At 46.9% G+C, this 19,145-nt stretch overlaps 1 protein-coding gene across 2 annotated transcripts in view; it reads left to right on the top strand.

Moving 5' to 3' along the window:
• Positions 1–19,145, top strand: part of ZCCHC24 (zinc finger CCHC-type containing 24) — a 159,416-nt gene that overhangs the window by 14,401 nt on the left and 125,870 nt on the right. For both annotated transcript variants that reach the window (XM_043983317.1, XM_043983316.1), the window contains exon 2: positions 4,319–4,519. In XM_043983317.1, the coding sequence (XP_043839252.1) occupies positions 4,319–4,519 (201 nt within the window). The remainder of the gene's footprint in view (positions 1–4,318; positions 4,520–19,145) is intronic.

The following is a 19,145-nucleotide window of genomic DNA, read 5'->3' as shown; positions in this document are numbered from 1 at the left end:
ATAAAATAAAATAAAGAGTATAAGTAGAAGCGTTGACCTTGACACAGAGAGAGGCCACTTCTTTCTCAGAGACTGGAACAAAGAAGAAGATAATGAAGCCAATGTCTCTGGGTTTTGAGGTATGGGGTAGAGGATAATCGGGAGCTCACAATGGTCCAATTTGGGGTTTTCTTGGCAAAGATACTAGAGTAGTTTGCCCTTTTCTTCTCCATCTCATTTTACAGATGAGGAAACTGAGGCACACAGGGTGAAGTGAATTGCCCAGGGTCACACAGCTAGGAGATGACTGAAGCCAAATCTGAACTCAGGAAGATGAGTCTTTCTGACTCTAAGCCCAGAGCTCTATTCACTGTGCCACCTAGCCATTCATGGGGTGGGCCCAATAGGCTTCTCACAGCATCCTAGAAGTGAATCATCTGGCATTGAGGTTTGGTAAGTCCATCTATGTGCCAGATACCAAGATGTATACTATACAATCCCTGCTTTCAAAGAGGTTATAGTCTAATTGGGTAAAGTAGTTCATAAAAAGATAACCAACAACACTAGACAAGTCATTGTCACTAATTCCAAACATGCTAGAAGTAGTCATTACCATAAGAGTTCAGGGGATGGGGAGGTAGATCCCTGTGAGTTTTAGTGGAGTTTGTCATTTTGTTCTTTCTGGTTTTTTAACTAGAAAAAAAATCAGACTGCCTTTAGAATCTCAGTCCATCACTTTTGGAAGTGGCTGAGTGAGCTAGAGGATTCCTTTCCCCTCTCCCCCTTCTCCCTCCTCTCCTCCGCTCCGAGATTCCTTTGCAGTGGCTTGGGTCCAAATCAGTCCTGGGAGGCATTTTTGTGGTGGGTCTCCTGTCTTATGGGTGAGAGCCTGAGGGAGGGGAGGGAGGGAGGGAGAGAGGGTGAGAGAGAGAGAGAGAGAGAGAAGAATAGAAAGGAGAGGGGGAAGGGAGAGAGATGGGGGGGAGGAGAGAGGATGCCAAAGGGAGTGGGGACATAGAGGGGACTGTTGGGCCTTCCAGAGAGAGCCCTGTTTCTTTGAGAACAGCAGCCAGTGGGATAGAATGAATCAGCTTCTTCTAATTTTCCAGTATTTTTTTTTTTTTGGCCTCCATCTTGCATGGTTCTTCCTCCTTTCCTCAGGCTTTTGTGATAGGTCGAAGGCTATATTTTAGGCGGCGTGTTGCCAAAGACACCAGTTTTGATTGTGGGTTGTTGTTGTTTTTTCTTTTCTAAGAGGTCTGACAGCAGGAGGTGCCCCTTCCCCCACAGGGAGTCCAGGGAGCCTGTGGGAAACCATGGCAGGAGATTTGTCCAAGTGCAAGCTCGCACCCAGTCACCTTGATCTCTAAGAAATTCTCCAGCTCTTTCCCTTTCCTCTCCATCCCCCTTGCCCCTTCCTCCTCCCCACACACTCCAGGAGCTGAGCAGCCTCTGGATAGCTTTGAGAGAGAGGAAACATCACAGCCCCAGCCCTAAGGTCACCAACCTTTTATGGAAGGCTTTGGAAAGAGGTCAGAGCGGGTCAGGGAAATGGCAGTGTGCCTCAGTGGTCAGAGCAGGAACTTGGGGAATTGGAGCTGGTGAAGGGATGGGGGAGGAAAAATGAAATAGCTGGGCTAACACTTCAGGGAATCTCTTCTTTACCAGACCAGAATTGAATTAGTCCCCCGAATCCTCCTGCAGGACCAGCAAAATCTACCCAATTGCAAAGGTAGTTGCAGAGAGTGTTGTGGAAGAAGGCAGAATGCTCAGAAGGCCCAGGAAGAAGTGGTTGTCGGTGGCAGTGGTAGCGGCTAGCTAAAAGTGACCACCAGAGCGAGGAGAGGTTTGTTTTGCTGCCAGAATACTACTGATGGCTGTAGAATCTCATAAATCTCTATTTTAAAAAAAGTTGAGGAGGGGAGATGCTATTATTTCTGAAATTGCATTTATTTGCCATGGATGAGGTTCTTGTTTGGATCAACTTCTTGGTGTCAGAACCACAGCCCAATCTTAGAGGAGATAAAAATCAGTCTTAGAGACTCAGCAGGTCATTCACATGGCACCTTACACTGCTTTATCATTTGCAAAGTACTTTCATGTCTGTTATGTCATTGGATCATCTCATTAGGTGGGATTGGCAGGGCAGAGATTATTATTTCCACTTCGTGGATGGGGAAACTGAGGCCAATAGAAGACAGGTCTTTGCCCAAGGTCACACGGTCATTTAGCAGCAGAAGTAGGACGCGGGTATTTTTGTTCTCCCTCTGGTGTTCTTTGCTCTCTGTTGTTTTTCAAAGACCTTTAAAGTTTTAGATGAAATGGAAGGGGGAAAATGAACTTGGCAGATGCCAGCTGCCTGGATTTTTTTGGAGGTGACTAAGATTGAATCCCAAATCATGGAAGGGCGGGTTGTATGATGACATTTGGTCCCTTATCCCCCCAAGGACTCCTTTGAGGCCACGGTTCAGCAGCTTGGAAATTCCCATTTCCCATCACAGGAGCTTGGTATAGCATTTGATTGAATGAACAGCTGCTTTAGGGGTTCAGTTCTGGGGTGGGGATAATGCGGAATGAAGTGACCTGGAAATGAAGTTCTCAGCCAAGGAATCCAGGGAAGAGTTCACTTTCCAGGGCTTGCAAAGCCTCCTTATGAGCCAAGAGATTAGCTAGATCACCACCTTCTTCATGGCTGCTGACAGAATAGAGCAGTAAGCCTTGATCTGAGAACTTTTCAGGGGGCAGAGACCATGGTGCCCCATCCTCTATATACCCACCACATAGAAGGAATTAGTGGCTCAACTGGGACTGGGAACTAGGAATGTCTGAGATCTATTCCTGCCTCCTTGGCCTTCTCTGAGCCTCAGCTCCCACCCTGAGGGCTACCAGCTCTTACAGGCCTCAGTCTATCCTGGGTTAAAATGAGATTAGCAGTCCTTCTCCAAAGTGGGTCGTCACTGAGCTGTGGCCCCCACCTCCAAATGGTCTTGCCTGTCCCACTGCCGCCTGTCAAATTCTTGTCTAACAAAGCCCTGAGCTGGTGATGACTATAAATAGACCGTGTATACATCAGGCTAGGGGGGCCAGGCTGCACCGTCTCTGAAGCCCTGCCGAAGGGAGATGTCTGGTTTCCTTCATCCAGACAGACCAGAAGCCATCGCTTTGCTAGGGATTTGGACAGGGGCTGTGCTCACCCCTTCTGGGGGCTCTGGGATGAGGGGGTGGGGCAGGGGCCCTGGGTGGCTTTACTAGTCTTTGACCAAGTTCCATTAACACTGACTAACCACTCACAGTGGACCAGGCATGAGTCGCTTGGACGAAGGGGGCCCTCAACTCAGCTGCACATCGAGGGGCTGTTACTAATTCAGTTCCACAGGAAGCAGGGACAGGGATCAATAGGTCTAGTGAAGAGTTGGTTTGACTTAGGAACAAATAAAGTCAGGGCTGTAATAACAAAGAGGGGTGCGTGTGCGTGTGCGTGTGTGGAGAGAGAGAGAACATCACCTGAGTACCCCTCTAAGTCTTTTGTCTCACAACCAACATTTAAAGCATTGAGGGAGGCTAGTGTGGAAGACAGAGAAGGTTCCTTTGGGCCCAAGCCTCACTGCCCTTCCTGGCCCATTCTTTTTTTTTTTTTTTTTTAGTGAGGCAATTGGGGTTAAGTGACTTGCCCAGGGTCACACAGCCAGTAAGTGTTAAGTGTCTGAGGCCAGATTTGAACTCAGGTCATCCTGACTCCAGGGCTGGTGCTCTATCCACTGTGCCACCTAGCTGCCCCAAACAGAAGAGCTCTTTTCCCTGTCCCTACCCCCTCCTTTTTTTTTTTTTTTTGGTGAGGAATTGGGGTAAAGTGACTTGCCCAGGGTCACACAGCCAGTAAGTGTTAAGTGTCTCAGGTCAGATTTGAACTCAGGTCCTCCTGACTCCAGAGCCAGTGCTCTATCTACTGCGCCACCTAGCTGCCCCTCTGGCCCATTCTTAACCTCCTTCCACATCTCATCTTCTGACTTGGATACTTATTAGCTGTGGGACCACGGACCAGCTCCTTCCCTTCTCTGGACCCAAGTTTCCTTATCTTGAAAGTGAGTAGAGGGGTGGCTAGGTCATGCTGCAGGGGATAAAGCATCAGCCCTGGATTCAGGAGGACCTGAGTTCAAATCTGGCCTCAGACACTTGACACTTACTAGCTGTGTGACCCTGGGCAAGTCACTTAACTCTCATTGCCCAGCAATAATAATAATAATAATTTTAAAAAGCAAGTGAGTAAGTGAGACTATATTTGCTCCAGGGTGCCTTCTAACACTAAATTCTATAAACCTCTCAACTCCTCTCCTTTCAGGCCCTCAGCAGCAGCTTGTACAAGAGTGCATCTCCCTATGGCTCTCTCAACAACATCGTGGATGGGCTCAGCTCCCTCACCGAGCACTTCTCTGACTTGTCTCTCTCCTCGGAGGCCCGCAAGCCCAGCAAGAGGCCACCCCCCAATTACCTTTGCCACCTCTGCTTCAACAAGGGCCACTACATCAAAGATTGCCCGCAGGTAAGAACCAGGCTGCCCCGGCACCCTGGCCAAGGCTCCTGACCTCTTATGAACACTCATGAGAGGGCAAATTCGTCTTATTAGCACCAGGTTTTTCTAGTCTAAGTTCATTGGAAAAGTTAACCACTCACTGTGGAGGGGAAGGAGATATTTGACCTCGAACATTGCTTACTTCCAAAAATGAGTGTCCAGTGCAGCTTTCTGTTTTTCTCCAATATCTGCCTCTTCTCTCTCTCCCTCCCTCTTGCTCTCCTTTTCCTTCTTTTTTTCCTTTCTCTTTTCTTTCTTTCCTTTATGCCTCCTTCCTCCCTCCTCTCTCTCCTTCCTTCCTTCCTTCCTCCCTTTCCTCCCTTTCCTTCCTTCTTCCTTCCTTCTTCCTTCCTTCTTCCTTCCTTCTTCCTTCTTCCTTCTTCCTTCTTCCTTCCTTCCTTCCTTCCTTCCTTCCTTCCTTCCTTCCTTCCTTCCTTCCTTCCTTCCTTCCTTCCTTCCTTCCTTCCTTCCTTCCTTCCTTCCTTCCTTCCTTCCTTCCTTCCTTCCTTCCTTCCTTCCTATCTTTTTAAGAAAGAAGTTGGCAGGTGTTAGAGATTGGAACAAAGATGATTGCATGCCCCACTTCCAGTTTGATATTAGGCAGAATTGGCAAATGTTTTGCTGTAACACTTTGGGGAGAAGAGAAATTTATGAGTTTGAATCCTGGGATTCCTGGTCCCAATGTCCTGGCCAAGAAGGAAGGCCAGGAAAGGGCCCCTACTAGTAAACTTGTCCCATTTGGAAGACTTGAGACTGAGATTCCCAGTTCCCTGAACCTAGGAGAAAGGTGATGGGGGACAATTTTCCACAGACTTCTCTGGCCTCCCTTTTCCCCCTTTCCCCCGAAAGCTTCATGGCCAGGTTTCCTGTTGGCTCGGGTTTCCACTTGGCCCAGCCAGGGGGTCCAGGCCCTGGTGGGAGGGGAAGCTGGCAAGTACTGCAGCCTCCTCATAAGGCCCCCGCCTCCTCTCAGTCACAGGGAAGGAATGTGGGGTGGCTGCCAGGAATCCAGATGTGCTTGGTTGTGGTGTTCCCCTTCTACCTCAGCTGCCTCACCTCCCTGCCTCTTCTACCCTGTGACCACTGTGGGGAATCCTGAGAGAATCAGAGGGTCTCCAGGGCCCAGGAAGGCCAGGCCTCTAGGAAAAGGGCTGGGCTCTAAGCCAGGGGGGCTGGCCTGAGATGCAGCAAGGGAAAGAGGGCTTCCTGGGAATAGGATCGCCTCTTTCTACTATGGAACAAAAGGGAAAGAGGCAAGGGGCGCTTGGGAGTCTCAGAAGTACCATGGAATTAAATTCACCATCCTCCATCTTCGGCTCCATGACAAAATGAGTCTCCCTGCCCCCATCACAAGTTGAGCAGACTAGCAGGGACCGAGGACCTCTTAGTGCTTCCCGCCCAGCACTCAGAGAGAGGTCATCTTGTCACTTTTTGCACAGTTCACCTCAGCACAGCCTCCTTAGCTGAGTCCATAGATGTTAAGATCACTTGTAAGAGTGGGTCTGGGGCTTCTCCCTCTTATCTCTCAGTCCTGGCTCCAGCAGAGGCTCTGGCCTGCCTCACAAGCTAACAGAGAGACCTTGACCTTGGTCATGGCCCATTGGGAGAGGAAGGTGAGTAGCAGAGTTCTCATCCACCAGGGGTGTCTAAGTTAGTGATGGAAGACGGGGGTGGGGGGGTGTAAAGAACATCTGTTCACAAAGATCTGATTGCCTGCCAGTTATCCTCAAGTAGATTATCTACTTTAGGGGTAGAAGAGTCAGGGGCAGCAACTGCTGAGTTCCTCTCCTTTTATATTCAATCCACGTAGCTCATAGAGTACAAATCCCTCTTATTAGCAGCAGTGAAACAATGAATTAATCTTAATATTATTCATCAATAGCTATTAATTAAAATGAATAGCTAAGTGAATTCATTCAGCAAACATTTAAAGGACTACTGTGCGCAAAACTTTCAGCGGGGATTTCCATGCCCACTTCTCATGTGGTTCTCAGGCTGCTTAATCTCTGTTTTCTTCTTCTGTTATTGGGAGAGAGAGAGGGAGGGCAAAAAGAACAATTCGTTCAGTTTGTATGAATTCTATGACAGGCCCAGCTTTTTGCTAAGCACTTTGGGGAATATGGAAACAAAAGACATAGCTCCTCCCTTTAAGGAGCTGGTGGTTTATTGAGGGAGATGAGTCCTAGATATCTAAAATAACTACTAAACATCGCAAGACAGGACAGAAGTAATGTAAAGGACTTACACCATAGGCTGCACCCTACACGCTCATCACCTTCTATACAGAACTTCAGAGGTGAGGGGAATCAGAGCTAAAACAGAATCAGATTCAGAGATTACTAGAGCAGAAAGAGAGTTTAAGTATTATCTAGATCCAGTATTTCACTTTACAAGTGAGGAAACGGATCTCGGAGGGATTGAATGACTTGTCCAAGGTCACACAGTTAAGTTAGTAGCAGAGCTAGAGCTGCAGTCTGGGTTTTTTTGATGGGTATATTTCCAGAATGGCAACACCAACTCACCTCTCTCCCTTTCACCAAAACTGTGACTGGCTGGCTATGCTACTATGCTACCCATCAGCATCAAGGCAGCTTGCAATTTTTTTTTTTTTTTTTAGTGAGGCAATTGGGGTTAAGTGACTTGCCCAGGGTCACACAGCTAGTAAGTGTTAAGTGTCAAGTGTCTGAGGTCAGATTTGAACTCAGGTCCTCCTGACTCCAGGGCCGGTGCTCTATCCACTGCGCTACCTAGCTGCCCTGCAATGTTTGTTTGGTTTTTTTTAACATTTTTTATTTGGTTGTTATTTCATAGCTAGCTGCCCTGCTAACGGCAGACAGCTGGGCCAGCCAGTGTGAAGAAAGAGGTGGGAACACAGGGGGACCATTAGCCATATTCCCTTTAACTTTCCTCCTGACACTGATGCAGCAGAAGGAGACTGAGGATTCTGTGGACCCATCCTTGCTTCAGAAACCGTGTTGCATTAGTAGATGGTCTGGACTCCTGTCTACTGTTTAGTGTCTCTGTGTTATACTTCACTGGGATGGTGCCGCTGATCAGTGGGTTCTGGCTGAGGCCTGGCCATCCCTAGCTGGGACAGTGTCCTTAATCTTTTGCTTAGGTGGGATAGACAGCTGCCCAAATGGTATTTTGAACATCCTAGGGCACTCCTTGGTCTTCCTAACCTCCAGTCTCTCCTATTCCAATCTATTCTTCAGAGTGCTATTAGATTCCTTTTCCTCACTCACAGACCAGATCATATCACTTCTTTGCTCAAAACCCTTTCCCAGCTTCCTGTTTTCAACTGACTACTTGTTGTACCCTGTTCACATCCTAAGCCCTCCTGGTTTTGTGGTCAATGGTCCCTGCACCTGGAATATCCTTTCCTTCCTTTATTTACCTATTCATTTTACTTTTGGGGGCCAGATCTGTGATTTCATAAGCCTTTGTTTTGTTTTTTGTTTTTTGCGGGGCAATGAGGGTTAAGTGACTTGCCCAAGGTCACACAGCTAGTAAGTGTCAAGTGTCTGAGACCGGATTTGAACTCAGGTCCTCCTGAATCCAGGGCCGATGCTTTAACCACTGCCCCTTGATTTCATAAGCCTTTAAATAGTGCTTTAAGGTTTGCAAAGGGATGTACATACATCAACTCATTTGATCCCCAAAACAACTCTGGAAGGAACTCATGGTGAGGAAACTGCCCTCCCCCCGCCCCAATGCAGATCACCATTTGTTTTGCAACTCACTGTCTTTATAGAGTTACTGAGACAACTTGTCTAAGTGACTTGCCTAAGGTCTCACAACCAGGATGGGTCCAAGGCAAGACCTGAACCCAGGTCCTCCTAACCGAGGCCAGCTCTTTAGGCAGCATGCCACCTCGGCTTTCTTCTTTACTTACTGAGATTAAGCCCAAGTCACAGCCCTCCTGCTTCATGAAATCTTCCCTGATGCCCCAGTCAGAAGGGATAGCTTCCTCTGTAGAACTAACAGTGTTTTGTCTGCTCCTTCTCTTTTCACTCATCACATTTTGTGTTGTATTATGATTATTTGTTACAGGTATTTGTATAGAAGGGCAAAGGAAGTGTCTTATTTAAACCTTTAATACTTCCTCTCAACACTTAGCACAATACACTTGGCACATAGTATACACTTAAATATATTCATTCAACAAATGATTGTTAAGAGTTGTTGGGGAGTCCTCCTCCCCAAGTCGTGGTGCCTAAAGATACTCTACCCAACCCCCCTCACAACTTCAAATAATTAATGAGACTCTTCTGGTTACAAGGCATCGTATTATTAGAAAATCCCTGCGAAAAGTTGAATTTCCTTGGTTGGGGTAATGTGGTTGAGCCATTATCAGACATTAATATGTTAGTGTGAATTAGTTTATTGACTTCTTTGCAGCTTTATGACTGAAAAGAAGGTAGGGCAGAGAGGGATCCAGAGTATAAAGCAGTGGCCAGGGAGAGGTGGCTTGCTGTTGAGGACAGACAAATGGTCATAAGCACTCAAAGGGTATTGGGTGCCCGAGGTGGGCGTAAGAGGGCATTGAAAGTCGGGGTGGGAGGGTGTTAAAGACAAAGCTTCATAGTCTTGCAAAGGGCCAGCGCTGACTAGACACACTGCAATGCAAAGACCTGATCTGGCTAAACTCTAGCTAATGTCAGCAGAGGCCAATGAGACCTAGCTAAAGGGGAACCTCTGAAGAAGCAGCCAGAACTTGCAATGTTTCCATCACTCTATGGGCACTTGGTGAGTATGGTGGAGACTGCTCAGAGTCCAGAAAATAACCAAAGCCTCTCCTGTATTCCTTCCAAAGAGTGAAGATATTACTTGGCCTGTAGTAGCAATGGCCAGAGTTTGGACTTTGACTGTAAGCTCCGTAAACACAGCGCCATGCACTTCAAAAACCCATCAGAGTTACTGAAACACACAGTGGGCAGAGATAACCCCAATATCAAGAGAGTGAGGAAATGCAAATACTCAGAGTGTTAAGCCAGGCCCTAGCTGAGGGTGCCTCTTAAGGACCCGAATGCTAGTGTAGTTTGTGTGTGTGGATGTGTGGATGTGTAGATGTGTGTGTGTGGTGTGTGGTGTGTGTGGATGTGTGTGTAGGGTCTAGACACACCTGTGCATGCATGCTATCAGGGTTCCTGAATGAATTTACTGTATAACAGGAGAAGAGGGTTTGACTGAATGTGGCTCTTGCAAAGAGCAGCTGCCTCTATTTTCACACAGTTGTTCTGTCCCTTTCTTCCTTTCAGGGTGGCAACTGTCTAGGGGTACAGCAGGATTATGGGGGTGGGTTGGTTTTATAACCTCATTTCCAATGTAAGCTGCCTGGGAGTCTGAGACATCAAAGGCTCCTTCCCCGACATCTGCATTTCAGAATCTTGCTCAACCTGTGAACAGCTGGCTCTTTCCAACGCTTGGCTAGCCAGCCTGTAACTTAGACGGCTTCAGTGTGCAGAGGGAGCAGGGCCCTTAGTAACCACAACTGGAGCATTTTGCTCTGAACAAGCTGTCCTCACAGAGTACCAGACCTATGAGTGTGTGCTTGTGTAGATGAGCGGGGGGGGGGGATCTTCAACGTTAAATAGGGTGTGTGTGTGTGTGTGTGTGTGTGTGTGTGTGTGTGTGTGTGTGTGTGTGTGTGTGTGTGTGAAAAAGAGAGAGAGACAGAGAGAGAGAAATCTGTATCCCAGGCACCATGGGTGTGTGCATGAAGAGAAAGCTCGAGGCTAGGCAGACTGAAGGGGCCTTGGGGAGTGGCTCGAAAGGGGTGGGGAGCAGCTTCAGCCCTCAGCAGAGATAGCCCAATGTGGACACTGCAGCTATTGTCCCTGAATTCCCAGTGTCTTCCCAATGGATATGGTGACCATGACTTTTTTTTTTTTTTGGTGAGGCAGTTGGGCTTAAGTGACTTGCTAGTGTTAAGTGACAGCTAGTGTTACATGTCTGAGGCCAGATTTGAACTCAGGTCCTCCTGAATCCAGGGCTGGTGTTCTATCCACTGCGCCACCTAGCTGCCCCGTGACCATGACTCTTTAAGGCAGGCCTGATCTCAGATATTCAGGTCTAGTTCCCAGAAGTTGTGGGAATGTCCAGTGAATCCCGATCCTTTAGGAAATTGAACGTGAATGAATGGAGCCAGTAAACATTACAATGAAAATACAGAGGCCACAAAAAAAATCTCTCCCAACAGCCTGAAGAAGCATTGTGATCATTCTCTGCCATTGTATGTACCACCTGTAGCTAGGTGGGTGCTCTCTACCAATGGGAGTCATGTAAAGCAGGCTCGTGGAACAGTGGGCAGATGGGGATGCCTGACAGAGCTAGCTGAAACTGCAGCCAGCACACACTGTGCACTAAGATAAAAGCTTAAGTAAGTTCCCTGAGTTCATGAAGACACCTGAAAAACAGATCTTTTGTTAGACCAGGGTTTCTGACTTTTGGAGCAGGAAAAATGGTCACTAGGCCTGTGGAAGACAGTGTGCTTTTCAAAAGAGGAGAAAAGGCATATGGCAGGGATGGGGGTGGGGGTGGGAACCCAGTAAAGCCCCAAATCACATTGCTACACCCATGATTCTGGAGAGAGGAAGGGGGCGGGGGCTGTGTGGCAAGAAAGGTTTCAGAGAAGGCTCTTTGGAACTGAGGAGATGTCCCAATAGGAAAATATTTGTCTGAGTGCACACGGTGCCGGGGGCGGGGGGGGGGGGGGGGGGGGGGGGGGGGGGGGGGGGGAGGGAAGGATCCCGGATACAGTTTTTCCTCCCTCCCCCTTCCTTGGTCATAGGATGGATTCTGCTATGTCCCCTGCTGCATCGAGACTTATGCCACTGGGCTTCTGATCAGGCACCGTGCCCTTGGATCTGTTGGCCTGGATGGTTCTGTCTGGGTGGTTTAGTGTAGACAGGAAGGGATAGGAAGCAGAGTCTGATGGTTGCCTCCTCGCTCTGGGTAAATTGTAGTTCTCTGCTTTCGCAGGAGGTTTCTGTGACCTGGAAATAGGTTCTGCAGTACTGTTGTTCTACTTTTTAGAGGAAAGAGGCAGCTTGGTCTAGAGAGAAGGGGCTCCTTTTGTTAGGCTGCTATGGACACATTTACTGTGTGACCTTGGGCAGGTCACTGTTAAGGTGGCCATGGCAATTCTAAGTATTACCAGTTTGAGGACACGGAAGCTCAGTAAGGTTAAGTGATGACCAAGATCACACAGCTAGTTAGTGGCAGAGCCTGGCCTGGAACTGGGGTCTCTTTATCCTCAACCACTTCCTTAATTCCTACCTTGTTATCTTTGTTCCTGGTAGGATCCGAGACCTAGGGTTGGGGTGCAGGGGGTGGGGTGTCAGCAGCTCTTACCCAGACCCCATATCCCTCTGCCAGTGCTCTCCCTCCACCCTCCACCCTCCACCCCCCATCCCCAGCCAAGTCCTCAGTCGGGCGGGGCCAGCGGCCAGATGGCAGGATGCCCAAACTCCCTGAGCAAGGAAGGGGGAGGGGAGTCTCTGGCCCGGCAGCCCCGCCTGCTTGCCTGCCCCCTCCTTGGCCAGCCATCTTTTAGAGCTTGTTTACTCTTCCCAGGGAGGCATCCACTGGGGTTTAGAAGTACCACCCCACCTACGCACGCGCGCGCGCGCGCGCGCGCGCACACACACACACACACACACACACACACCTGTAGTACACATTTGTATGTGTGAGCTAGGGCATGTATATGTGTTGGGGGGGGTGTTTGGAGGAGAATTTCAGAAGGTCTTGAGCCACTCCAAGGGTTTAAAGTCCCTCTTGTCCCAAGGGAAGCAACCATTCCTGATTCAGCATGCTTGAGGCCACTAATGAAATCCAGATGTCAGACACAAAACAATAATCTCTCCCACCCATCTGGCAGATCAAGTTTCTTGGAGATTGCAAAAGAAGAAGGAAAAAAAAAACAGGGAGAGATTCCTAGAACAGCTAAAACTTTAGAATTAGGCATGTAAATAGTTCCAGGACTATTGGATGGATGGGGTGGGGGGAGTGTGTGAAAGAGTGGGGGAAGAGATGGCTTAGGGAATAAGGGGGATGAGGTAGGAAGGGAAAACAGACAGAACAGGGAGAATCTGGCATATTTCCTCCGTCCCTTTCCCTCACCCCACCAACTCTGAAGGCTTTCTATGTCCCTGTTCATTGGGATTCTCTGGCTGTCAGAGTCTCTCTGCCATTTCAGTCTTCAGGATGTGGGCCTGGGTTTCTGCTTTAGTACTTTGTGTCTCCCAGGTATCCCCAGCTGTTGGGTGTGTACATACCCGTATGGTTTTCTCAGGGGGGCATTTCTGGGTCCTGGGTGAGGGGAGATGACCCAAAGCAGGACAAATATGCTGGACCCCTGAAGATGGGAGATGCTCAAGAAGAAACTACAAAGATCAGGGAAGGGTTCAGTAGAGCTTTTGCCTGAGCCTTGCTGGGAAATACTCACTTAGGTGTTTCAGGAAAAGCAAATACACTTCACATTGTGTCTGCCTATGTCTTTTTTTTTTTTTGCAGGGCAATGGGGGTTAAATGACTTGCCCAGGGTTACACAGCTAGTAAGTGTCAAGTGTCTGAGGCGGGATTTGAACTCAGGTATTTCTGAATCCAGGGCCAGTGCTTTATCCACTGCGCCACCTAGCTGCCCCCTGCCTATGTCTTTTGTTGCCGCCATGTTAGTTACTAAGCCACAACAGCACATGAGCTATGGATCCATTAGATTGGAAGCTGCCTGAGAGCAGGGACTATTTTTTTTTTGCCTTTCTTTGTATCTCTAGCACTTACATGGTGCCTAGCCCATAGTAGATGCTTAAGAACTGGTTGGTGTTGATATGTCTGTTCTTTCCTCTCTCCAGGGCCATTCTCAGGCTGTTTGGGTGAGGTCCATGTAGGTGAAACACTTGAATAAGTTTAGGGGCCCAGAGGCTGTATGTGGCTCCCTTGAGCAAAATCCTCTGGACCACATTTCTCCCAGTTAACCAAGTAGTGTGTTTGGTTGTATCTCTATGAGGAATCTATTATTTCAAGGACCATGAATTTCCTCTTTCCCAGCATGGGATGCAACCATCACGGCTCAAGTAGGTGTGTCTCCCTGCACCTTCTGGGGCAGAGATCAGTGAAACATCTGCATTGAAACAAAGAACTCCAGTGAACATGCCAAGGGCTTTGTCCTCTAGCTCCCAGGTGTGTCTAATTTACAAGGGCTCACCGGGTCTCTAGGTAGCTCTGTAGCTTGTCAAAAGTGAGCATCAGTGGCCTCCACAGTGGACCATAAGACCACCAGCATTGGCGCCAAGTCCTCTAAGTGCTGATTGAAGGAATAGTGAAGAAATAACGAAGGTGATGAAGGAATGGTGGTGCAGGAGGCAAGACAAGGCAAGGGCTGCAGGTGAAAACTATCCTTCAACATAAACAAATCAGTAAATAATTTTTTAAAGTGCATGCAAACACATAATTATTAAAACCAAAATTCAGTGAAGGGGTAGGTAGAGCTAATTAGTCTGGTGGTAGGAGATTTACCATCTCTGAGGTACTACTATAGGGTTCATTTGTATACTTGGAGGGACTAAGGGTGGTTAGTGATGGAGAGAACAGTTAAAAGAAGCTTATGGTCTAGCTAGAGGAGAGAATATAGACACACATGTGCATGTATGTATGCATATACACATATGGACAGGTATGTGTATGTATATCCATATGTAAGTATGCACACATACCTGCACATATGGGTATATATATGTATATATGCGTGCATACATACACATATACATACATACACGTCTTGAAAGAAACTAAGCATTATGAAAAATGGAGGTGAAGAGGGAGTGCATTCCAGGCATGGGAGATAGCTAGTACAAAAGCATGGTGGTGGAAGATGGAGTGGCAGGTATGCAGAACAGCAGGAAGGCCACTTAGATGCAGCTAGATGTTGCAGTGCATAGAGCACTGGGTCTGGAGTTAGGAAGATCTGAGCTCATATCTGACCTCAGACACTTACTGACTGGGCAAGTCACTTAAACTTCTGTCTGCCTCAGTTTTTTCAACTGTAAAATGGGATAATCACGGCATTCATCATACAAGGTTGTTGAGATATTTGTAAAGTGCTTAGCACAGTACCTGGAACATAGTAGAAGATTGTTCCATTCCTATAACATGCATGGAAGGGAGTAATGTTCAATAAGGGCAGAAGGGTAGTTTGGGGTCAGGTTGCAAAGGGCTTTAAGTGTCGCATGAACTATTATAACCTCAAAAGAAACTATGTAGGTTTAGGTAGGCTAGGAGGGACAAGGTGGCAGACTATCTTTAAGTCTTGGGATTCACTTGGGGTGGAAAGCCACCAGAAGTTCAAAGAGTCATAAATATAGAACTGCAGGGGCCATTACTCTCTCATTTCATAGATGAGGGAACTGAGGCACAGAGAAATTAAGTGACTAGTCCACTGTCACCCAGCTAATAATTTTCTAGTAGGCAGGCTGTATTCAAATTCAGGTCTCTCTAACTCCAAGCTTAGCACTCAATCTACTTTGCCACCTAGGTTGGGAGATGTTAGAGGTTCACAAGAAGATACAGTAAATAGTATCCCATAGACCCCTTTTATATTGACTGGTACTCTCTCTCCTGGTTAAAACCCACCTTTTAGGGTCCTATACTTTTTAAAAAAATCTTATTTTTATTTTGTTTTAATATCAACTTCATTTTAGACTATATCCACTACTGCCACCACCCTCACAGTGTCCCAGACCTTTTAACAAAGAACAAAAAAGAAAGAGGGGAAAAAAATCAGTTCAGCAAAACCAACCAATTTGTCAGCTCTGTCTGACAGCTCAGTTCCATACTGAGAGTTCCGTCCTAACACTCCCATCTCCCCAAGGCACAACCCAAGAACTCAACTCTGCTGAATTGGCACTTTCCAATTGTGCCCAATAGGTGGTGCTCCCTGTTCCTGCTTCAATCATATTCTGATGAACTAGATTTGTTTGCCTGGGTGGACTGAATAAAGCAGTGCATTGTCCAAGGACCCCTGTCCTTGAAAAAAAAAAATACTTGTAAGCTACCAAAAGGGAGAGGATAAGTGACAATCTAAAAGGTATGACCTATGTTTGAATCTGCTTGAGTTTGCTATCTGTGTGACCTTGGAAAAGTTACAACCCCTCTATGCCTCAGTTTCCTCATTTGTAAAGTGAGAGAGCTGGTCAAAATCTGTCATTTCTAACTCTAAATCTATGGTCTCTCAACTCTGTGACTACTGGGCCTATGGTCCCAAGCTTGGGTCTATAGGCCATTTAGTTGAATGCAGGTATTCTGGTGGAATGGTTGTCCCTGGTCCCAAGATCCACTCTTGGGAACTTCCTGGTGCTGGTTGGAGGCTCTGAGTCAAACTTGACTCTGGCTACAGCAGTCTTCTGGGATGGATGGATTGGATGACAGTGCCCTCTGCTTCAAATATAATCTTTCTAGTTCATCAAGTGAGATATAACTCATGACATCTCAACCACACAATTCTGAGCACCAGCAAAAATAGAAGTGAGCTAGGGAGGTCTGGGTCCACCATTTCCTAAAGTTCTCCCACTTGTATCTATAGGGGAAGGGGCTTGTGGCTCATTAGGTCAGACATCAGGAATGCCCAACCTTTGTGTCAACCTCAACCAATATGGACCAAGGTGAACTGGAGACTTCCTCCTGTGGGGCCTGGGTGAAGTCTGAGAAATGGCAAAAGGCCCATGAGACCATGAGGGCTTCATCCTGAAGGTCTTGGTTATTGGGGAGCCTCCACTTGACAAGGAAGAAAGGCTGGCTGACTGATTTGTGGCTGAAGAAAAAGCCTGAGGCGGTGGGGTGTCGAGCCCTTCTGTTTTCCTAGAGACCCCAGGCGAGGGCAATTGACCTACGGTCTAGGAACAACTTCCCTAAGTACTATTTGGGTCTTGGCCCTGCCTCCCTGCATCGGCTCTTCTTCTATGAGCATGGTGGGCCATACACAGCTGGGGTCAAGGGGTAGTGAGTGGGTCTCGGTTGTCCTAGAAATAAAAGTGTGACTTAATTTAGATGCTTTATTAGGCAAGCCCCTGAGGAGAGCCAGTCACCTTCACTCAAGCGTGCTTCTACTGGATAGGATCCTTCAGGGTTTTTTTGTTTTCTTTTTTTTATGGAATTAGTCAGAGGGTGGCTTCATCCCATAGGAGAGCCTGACTCTGTTCCTGGGAAATGCTTTGTGTATTATACTCCTGAAGGGTGCTACGGTTGAAGCTAGCCCAGACATTGACCTTTATGGTGGTGAGTTTTCAGATACGCCCTGTAGTTCCCTCAAGAGGTACTGCCTTCAGTCAGAAAAGACATACAGTCCACCAGCTAGCATGGCCCACTAGCCCCAATATCAGAAGATCCTAGGAGAAGTCTTATAGTGACGTCTAAGCCAGGAAGCTGCCTTGTTCACCTGTGTTGCCTGTTATTTCCTCTAGGCAACTAAATGATTTGGGTGAAAGTGGGACTCCTGGGCCAGCTGTGACCATAGATAGCCTTCCCTGGCATTTCTCTCTGTCCCCTCTAGTTAGCATTGTCCTGCTGAATCTACTCCGGCTCTGTCAGAAATGTGGCCTCAAGCATTGTCTCCACATCTGAGGTCAGCCTTGAAGCCTCCTCACCTGGGTAATTTTCTCTGAAGGGAGGGGTGCAGCCACGTGTTCAGTGAAGCCAATAAGATGTCACCACCCTGAAGAGCCACAATCAGAGCCCATGTGACAATCCTGTGTCATCAGCAGAAGACAAGAAGATTATCAAGAACCAAAGCTGCGATAGTCCATATTATCTGGAGGAAAGTGAGAGATTAATTTCCCAGGGTAGGACAGAAGTAAATATACAGTGGGGTTTGAGAGAGCTTGTAGAAATGATCCCCAAGGAGGTTTTAAATCCATCACCCAATGTTAAGTGTACTTTCCAACCAGTCACAACAAGGGCAGGGTGATCAGGGCCTTGCTGCAGGGCATGGAATTTAGAGGGTACTGACAACACTTATACTACTTCAGCAGCATAGAAGTAATGGGACTTATTATATGGTTAGCAAGAATAATTAGTTAAAATAGGATGCTTTCAGAGGGTCAGTGCTTCTTCCAGGGTGTGTTCGCTCTCTCCATCCCCATGCCAAAGCATACTTACTGGATCTTGGATCTCTCTGCCTTCTCTCCCCATCCCCTCCAAAAACAAAACCCAAAAAACTTTAACTGAATTTTGTTTTTTTTAAAAGTTGATTTTAGGTCACTTTTTGGGCTGCTTGCCCCTGCTTCACTTTGTGAAACATTTAAAAAATGCTAATTGTTGCTCTATTTCCTATGTTTTCCAATGCTGCCTTGTGTTCTTTGTTTGAGCTGCAATATCTGAGGGCATATGGTTATCTTAGAAACTCAGAAAAAACTGGAAGGGACCTTAAAGATTATTGAGTCCAATCCCCTCATAGATAAGAAAAATGAAGCTTGGAGTAAGTCAGGGCCTTGCTCAGCTGGTGACCCACTGCATCCAAGTATTACCTGATTCCAGTACCAGGGGATTCCCTGGTACTCTGACTTCTGGTTCCTCATCTCACAGTGCTTCTCTCCGTAAGAAAATCCCCTTTACCTCTAGGCACCCACCCTTTTCCCCTCCCGACCCCCACTTTAGGCATGTTTTATATATATATATATATATATATATATATATGTGTGTGTGTGTGTGTGTGTGTGTGTGTGTATGTATGTATGTATGTGTGTTTGTGTGTGTGTGTGTGTGTATATATATATATATATATATATATATATATATATATATATATATATATATACATCCCACAGAGCTGGAAACATGTGCTCAGATGGTGATCTGATATATTGTAAAGAAGTGAAGAATTTTTTAAAGTTGGGAGGAATCTCAGTCCAATCTCAGTCCAATTCCTACCTGAAAAGGAATCCCTTCTACAGTATAGCTTATGAATGGCCATCCAACACATGTCTGAAGACCTCTGGTGAGAGAGAGTCCACTCTCTTCAAAGGAAGCTCGTACTACTTTGGGGCATCTCTAAATGGTGGGAAGTGTTTCTTGATCTCAGCCTACATGTAGCTGTCGGCAGCTTCCACCTGGTTCTGCCTTCTGGAACTAAATAGAACAAGTCTAATCCCTCTTCCACTTGAAAAAGTGAAAACAGTAGGAGAGAGACAGAGACAGAGACAGATGGAAAGACAGACAGACACAGAGAGACAGAGAGAGAGAGACAGACAGACAGACACAGACACAGATAGACAGATGGGAAGACAGAGAGATAGATAGAGAGAGGGGGGGAGGGAGAGAGAGGAGAGACAAACACAGACACAGACACAGAAGACAGGAGAGGAGGGAAAGAAGGAAGAAAAGAGGGAGGGAGGGAGAGAAAGAGAGAGACACACACACATACACCCAGAGATATGTTTATTATTCTGTTTGGCAAAAACAATCTTTCTTTTCTACTTCTATTCTAAAACAGATCTCCAAGTTCAAAATAACTTCCTGCCTTCTTTCTCCTTTCCTTCTTCCCCCAAACCAAGCTTCTTGTTGATGGTGGTGTCTAGAAAAAGGAGAGAAGTGTTGAAAG

The sequence above is a fragment of the Dromiciops gliroides genome, chromosome 2 (genome assembly GCF_019393635.1).
Source record: "Dromiciops gliroides isolate mDroGli1 chromosome 2, mDroGli1.pri, whole genome shotgun sequence".
Lineage (NCBI taxonomy): Eukaryota > Metazoa > Chordata > Mammalia > Microbiotheria > Microbiotheriidae > Dromiciops > Dromiciops gliroides.
The sequence above is the reverse complement of the archived record's forward strand: the minus strand, read 5'-3'. Positions and strand labels throughout refer to the sequence as shown.